The sequence below is a fragment of the Aspergillus nidulans genome, chromosome VII (assembly GCF_000011425.1).
Source record: "Aspergillus nidulans FGSC A4 chromosome VII".
NCBI classification, from domain to species: Eukaryota; Fungi; Ascomycota; class Eurotiomycetes; order Eurotiales; family Aspergillaceae; genus Aspergillus; species Aspergillus nidulans.
The window spans coordinates 1,251,210-1,258,093 of record NC_066263.1 but is presented as its reverse complement, the minus strand read 5'-3'; the positions used below and the strand labels follow the sequence as shown (position 1 = coordinate 1,258,093).

At 49.0% G+C, this 6,884-nt stretch overlaps 1 protein-coding gene across 1 annotated transcript, besides 2 other annotated features; it reads right to left on the bottom strand.

Moving 5' to 3' along the window:
• Window positions 1-2,744: part of a sequence feature (contig 1.182 354..10620(1)) that runs on past the window's edge.
• Window positions 2,745-6,884: part of a sequence feature (contig 1.25 1206..229102(1)) that runs on past the window's edge.
• On the bottom strand, window positions 5,625-5,968 carry ANIA_11310 (uncharacterized protein; the record flags this gene model as incomplete). The annotated part of the gene is made up of 2 exons (XM_050612819.1): window positions 5,625-5,889; window positions 5,952-5,968. The coding sequence occupies 2 exons, from the start codon at window positions 5,966-5,968 to the stop codon at window positions 5,625-5,627; spliced, it is 282 nt and encodes a 93-aa protein (XP_050468693.1).

Below are 6,884 nucleotides of genomic sequence, written 5' to 3'. Positions count from 1 at the left end.
TTGTCTGAGACTGCCATTTCATGCTTTACATGTTTTTATTGGCTATAGCTGCGTTAGACAGCATCTGTATATGTCAGGGTGAATCTAGATCCCCTTCCACTGCCCTTCGTCCACCCCTTCCGGGCATGTCTTCCATTGTTGCACTCGAAAGGGAACGACGATACACCTCATTCAGTCATAGATAATTCAACCATGGTAGACTTGTGACATGCTTGAGGGCCTATCTAAACTTCGCGCACGAGGCATGATCGATCAGAACAATTCAGAAGCCGCCAACGAGTACCTCTGTTGACACAAGAAGAGACTCAGGACGTAAAGCATACCTGATCGTATATCTGGATAGAGATTCGCCCGGGGGCTCCTGTAATTTTAGAGAGCTGAAAGTCTGTACGACATTCAGCTCTGTGAGTCCGAACCCCCAAAATTGTAGTTTGCAGCTAGTTATGTTCTTATTCGTTGCCTTCGGCACATGCTTCATCAGACTGGTCGGCTCTGGACATCCAAGGTTCCGGCCATCGCCGGCTTGGGTGATGCTCATCAGTGGTCTTACTCTCGACCGCAGCTGGTTGGTGTAACGGTAGGTATCAGGATCCCAGGCACCTGCTGCATGTATTTGATCATAATCATTAGCGAAGCCAACCCGTGATGGCCACAGCACTTTGCAAGAACAATATATACGCAATAATGTATAGCAATTGCTGTTTGAGAAGAGCAGGTACATAAGACTGACTGGCCGATCGAAGAATCCAAGACCGCGAGCGTGCGGCCAGCTCATATTGCTACCCTCATTAGGCGCAGACGCCCAATTGAAGTCGCCAGTCTGCTTTATTCGATTCAGGTAGACGTGAGGGCAATTCATGTCATCCGGGTCGGTCCAGACAATATCGCACGCTCCATCACCATCCCAATCAACCAGGTGCAAGTCCCGCCGATCGACATCGCGACCAATCGCGGGGATAGCGGCGGGGTCGAAAATCACATAGTTGGGCCCTCAATAGCTTTCATCCTCGTTGGGAAACGAGCTGAGGCCCAGGTGATGGAGGCGCCCGGGGGGGGAGGGGGATTCGAAGTGGTACATCGCTCGAGGATTGACGAGGAAGGAGACACGTATGGACGAGGAGTAATTGGCTGGGCCGTATATGGTATCGGCAAAGGCGCCATACAGCTGTAGGCAGAACAGAAAGAGGCCGCACCAGGGCACCGACCGTGAGATTATCTTGAGGACCCTTGCTTCAGATTCTGGATGACTGAGGTAGCTTGAAGTAGGGCATGATGGCCCCCCCCCCCCCCCCCCCCCCAGGCCTCTATTTATGTTCCCCCCCGGGCCATATGGTGTACGACATTGCTGTGTTCTGGGATGCTTCGGACGGCCTTTGTACCGCGATAGTACGGTTACAGCAAATCTCGTCAAATTGGTCGGCTATCTTGGCGCTCTCGCTGGCTACCCGGAGGCCCTAACCCGAGGGAAATTGGACTCATGCAAGATGTATCACACGGAGCTAAGCTAATAGCCTGTCCGAAGCTAAGAGCGTGTATCAGAGTAACTCACCATGTTGTTGGATAGACCCGGGATGTTACTGGTCCTGTTTCACACGGTCAGAGCTATATCGGCTAGAGCCCTAACAGAGACCATATGCTGATGGATACAAACCGTAGTCGGGGCCTCTAGACAGGGAACCTAGTTTGATTGTCTGTTCCCAGGGCAGTGCCACGAGCGCCAGACCAATATCTACTAGGCCGTGCCATACTCAGGCATTTGCTTCTTTCGGCTAGTCGGCTTCCGCATCCCCAAAGCAGTGCTTTAATTTGGGATGTGGCAGGCCGATATAGACAAATTTATACTAGATGACCAGGGTTAAGCTGTAGCGCGCGCAGGGCAATGTTGGCTTTACTCGTGGTAATCTTAACAATGTCTTGACGGAAGAGATTTGGACCTGGGCACTACCGAGACTAGGGACATATGTGCAGGAGTCCTCAACGACGGCATCATACTTACCCCCCCTCCCCGCCAGAGGATCTCTAGCCTTTCGTGGCAGGACTAGTTGCGTTTTTCCATTGTGGCAAGTGCAAGACACTTCCAGTTCTGGTTATGATAACCACAGGGCAGCGAGAGATACATATTTTTCACAAGCATAGTCATGTACAAACTGCTATACCTGGCTTGCCTCATGTCGAATTCCAGCAGCCCGGGATGTGATAGCAGGTCGCTAACATGCAGGGCCCATTTTCATCGTCGGATCCTGCGGAAGTTACCCTATGTTGTGTTCCGGCGCCCCTTAGTGAGAGTTGCATCAAGGCTAGCTATATTAAATGCTGCACCGCCCTGCTTGGCCGCGGAAGCCGGTGCCGCGTCTCGGCTCTCCTGTGACAAGAGAACAGTTATTCGTCCAGGTGACGATGTATATATGAGCGCCTGTGTGCGCCTGCGGAAGCATATTACGCAGGCTGACATTTTCAGTATATGTGATTTGTAGATCAGCTGGCGATCGTCAAGTCAATCCATCCGTCCTGTCAGAGCCTCAGAGGGTCGCCGATTAGGCTCGGGCCGTCAGTACCACAATTTCAGGGTCCAGCGTAATCTAGACTACTGGAGGCGAGATTTAAATCCCACCAACGCGAACCGGTGCATGCGAAAACATTTGACATGCGTTCGTCATTATCTCCCTCTTCCGCGCATTGCCGGACGGACGAGACTGCTTTGCTTTGATACCTAGGCCTTGAGTACCGTAGTATTTCGATTGCCAATAATATGCGCTAGAGCAACCAAACGCGGGCTGCTTACCTCGATCCTGGATCTGTACCTGGGAACTACTACTAGTACTTGCTGACAGTCGAGGTCACCAGAGCCACACGAGCGGCTGATTTGGCCAACGTGGCCAGTGCCAAAGTCTCAAGGCGCTCCAAATCATCCACCTGAGATAAGTAGAGTACTGACCGGCCCCCGGCGATTTGATCTCTTCCGTCACCTCCCATTCAACTGCGCCCTTCTTGGCCCCCAACTACCATTTCATCATGTTTCCCAACTGGCTCCGCATGTAACTGGCTCCGCATGTGGGTTGTTGCTCTCGCAATTCCCTACCCTTTGTCAGGGTTAAGTACAACAGATCTGACCGACCGGACATCTGTAGCTTGCTCTCAACCCTGACCGTTGTATCCTTCTTCCCGCAACTGCACTGCATCTGGACACGAAAGGATACCTCGGGGATCTCCCTCACATATCTGCTGTTGAATGATTGCCGCAACTGAGCAATTCGCTTTAGCCTTTGGATACGTCGTCCTTCTCAAGGATGCTGATGCATTCATCCATAAGCCCCTCTCATCCGGCGACTGGCTGAATCTAGTCCAGGTATGCTATTTATGCTGCTGTTTATCCTATAGTAAGCCTCTGCCTTCGCCTTGGCCCTTGTGACTGTATCTGTATCTTCCATTCGCGGTGAGCTAACACGAGCTGTATTTGCCCCTTCCAGCTTTAGTCTCGGCCTGTGGTTTCCCTCCGACAGCGACCATGTCCACAAGCAGCTTCTTCTTAAAATCTACATCGCCTTCTTTCTGCTGGCCATCCTCCCGCTTTTCCTCTGCGCCCTCGTGCAGCATCTGGACGTCGACAAATCCTCCTGGCAGGAACTCCCCGTCGTCCTGACAATGTTCCCGCACACCCAGTCCCTAACCTACCTCAGCACGATCATGGCAATTGCCGCGATATACCCGCAAGCGCGCATGTTCCTAGGCCACAGCTCTCTGAACCGAAGCCTAAGCGTCCTGGGTCTCGCAATCCAAGCGCTAGTATTCACCACGCTTGCAATCTCGTGGTTCTCCCGCGTGGCGTTTTCCCCGCCCCCAGAGGACTTTCCGCACTGGTGGGGGTATTGGGCGTTGAGTGTTTGGTTTGAGTGGGTTGGATGGGCGGTGGTTGATAATGGCGTTTTTGCGATTGGGCAGGGGATTCTGTTTGTGCTTGCGGTGAGACGGTGGAGTGTTGCGGGGGCACTCGGGACGGAGGGAGAGAGGGAGCCGTTGTTGGGTTAGGAGTGGAGATTTTAATAAAGTAGGAAGTAGGTTGATGTCTTTGGGTACGAATGCATTTGGGCATTTGGTTTTAGATGGCGTACTGCATGTAACTGGGTTAAATGCTGGGTGGACTTTAGGAGTCAGAGTCAGGAAGGTCTATTGGCTGGGGCAGTCCAAAATATCAAGTTTATATTTTGGAATAGATAAAGCTGAGCTAGAAGCAGATTGACCTTTGGCATTAATAGTCGTAGCCATCAATCAGTGCCATTCACAGATACCAAAGACTATACCACAATGAATCGAGTTCGGATCCATTGAGAATTTTCTCTGTCGAGAGACTGACACGAACATAAGCACAGTCATACACGACCAGCCTGCCCAATTGAGAAGTATATTGTTACAGTAAATCCTTTGTATACCGAATAATACTTGACCAACCCTTGATTCGCTATATCCAGGATTTCCCTATATTGAGAGGCATTTGACTGTGGGAAAATTAATTTAGACCAGCAATGGAATCATTATACCCAGGACTTTGCTATAACGAGGTTCATTATAACCAGGTTTTATGTAACCCTGTGAACATTAGTGTATGCACAGGATCTGTAGCCGGGGATATATCCAGCTAGACTGTTGTTTCTCGGCCAAGCGTCCTGCACCGGAATATCCGGGAAAGAATACCTAGTAAGTGCTTGATTGACATCATCCTTAAAGACTTAATGTTACCCAGGCTTTTACTCATATGGGCGCTGTTGTAGGTGGCTCATAGAATCTGGATCCAAGTCGCCGGCGTCGAATCTGAGGTTCTGTGAAAACTCTGGTTCAGGTCTATTGTTAAGTGGATATATTAGTGGATAGAAAACAGAGACTGTATTCAAGCCGAGACATTACCTTGTGGGAATTGAGGGGACAGGTTCTCCGAACAATTTGTCTAGCCTGTCATTGTTCAGTGGCACGCCGGAGAATTGATGCACCTCCCGGAGGAGGATTGACATCGCGATTTGCGACGCTTGATACTGGTGTTGCGTATGAGGCTGAATATTGTCTTGGCTGGGAGCTTATGAGAGAAACTTCTTCCTGAAATACAGGGAAGAAGATATTGCCTGCGTCGGGGAGTGTACATTCATGTGGGAAGATCTGGTATCCTCTCATGATCCGTTACTCGAGGTTAGCTTGCTTGAGGTAGTCTGGCTGGATGCTTTGTGATTTGGGTCTAAGCATTGGAGATACTCCGACAATCGAGTTGTTATGCTGTAATGCTGGGATCTCCCTGATCAACACTTGCACTGCGTAGACAGTACACTCTTATATCAGAGGTTGTGGGTATGATTGATCTCCTCTATACAAAGATACTAGTAAGTAATACATTAGACACCTATTATTGAATCATACTAATAGAGTAGGGCAATAATAATACTTTATTAGCTGATTTTCTCCATGACGCAAAGCACTTTGTTCTGAAGAATCAGCAGATTGCTGATGAAGCACCCCTTCAGGTTTATTGTGCAGGATTGGTGTTTGCGCCCATAACAGCGTTTATTCGTACGGAATTTGAAGACGACCTTCCAAATTGGATATGCCAGTTGCCAAAAGTTAATGAGAGGTGGGGCGCAGAATTACAGACTCTGGAGGGCCATTCCGGCTCTGTTAACTCTGTGGCCTTCTTGCCGGACGGCCGGCTGCTGGCATCCGGCTCCAATGACCTGACAGTGCGGCTCTGGGACACGGCGACGGGCGGCCTGCAGAAGACTCTGGAGAGCCATTCCCGCTGGGTTAATTGTGTGGCCTTCTCGCCGGACGGCAGACTGCTGGCGTCCGGCTCCGATGACGAGACAGTGCGGCTCTGGGACACGGCGACGGGCAGCCTGCAGCAGACCTTGCCTATCAAGGGGACAGTCACTAAACTCCAATTTTCTCAAGATGGTTCATATATCAGCACTAACCTGGGGTCACTCAACATTCAATCCTATTGTGGCAATAATCTATCTAATTCACCAAAAACTCATTCTGATATACTTATTAAGGTCCGGGATTGGATAACGTTAAAGGCCACACAAGTATTATGGCTTCCTCCTGAGGCCAGACCTTCATGTTCAGCAATCAGATTGAATACCCTTGCCTTGGGACACGCGTCAGGTCGAATTTCATTTATAGGATTCCGGGTATAATGGGTGTTGTTGAATTCAAGTTCTCTTCTATCCTCTACATTTTCATCTCTTCGCAAAAGGAGGGCCTGAGAGAGCCAGTAAACTTATCTATCCTTTTTTCTTTCTAGAACCCGCTACATGCTTCCTTGAGACATAAGAGATTTGTGCCTTAGCTTTTAAATTAAGATGCCTGCCAAGCCTCTATTCTCCTATTGGCTGCGAGGTCCTCAACTGGGCCGCACTTAGTTCCCTGAGCAGGGCCTGCGCACTCGGGCCATAATCAAAGAGAATAAAAGAGAATAGTAGGAATCGGTAGATATCTCTAACCGTTCAGGTTAAATACAGAACTTTTGAAATAGGTTTTAGAAATATTATAAACTGAAACTCTATGTTTTGTCTATGTAATCAGATAAATAATGCCGCAAATTTGACGCCCATATATCCTTTATATATCTCCGTTTCGCATTATCTTGGATGACTTAGTACGATATATACCAGTCATCCCATGAGCTCAGGATGGCTTGGACCTTTGTGGTGCTATATATACTATATGTAACTGCTATTTCAATATTGATATATCTGATCTCAGCAGATATTAATATATATTTCTGGGAATAGGCTTTGGGTTGCCAGTGTCCCTTTCTGGTAATTGCTCAACCACCTCCTGGCTTGTTTGTATAGCTCAGTATAGGGCTGCAGATAGCTTCAGATATGACCAAAGAGGTACTA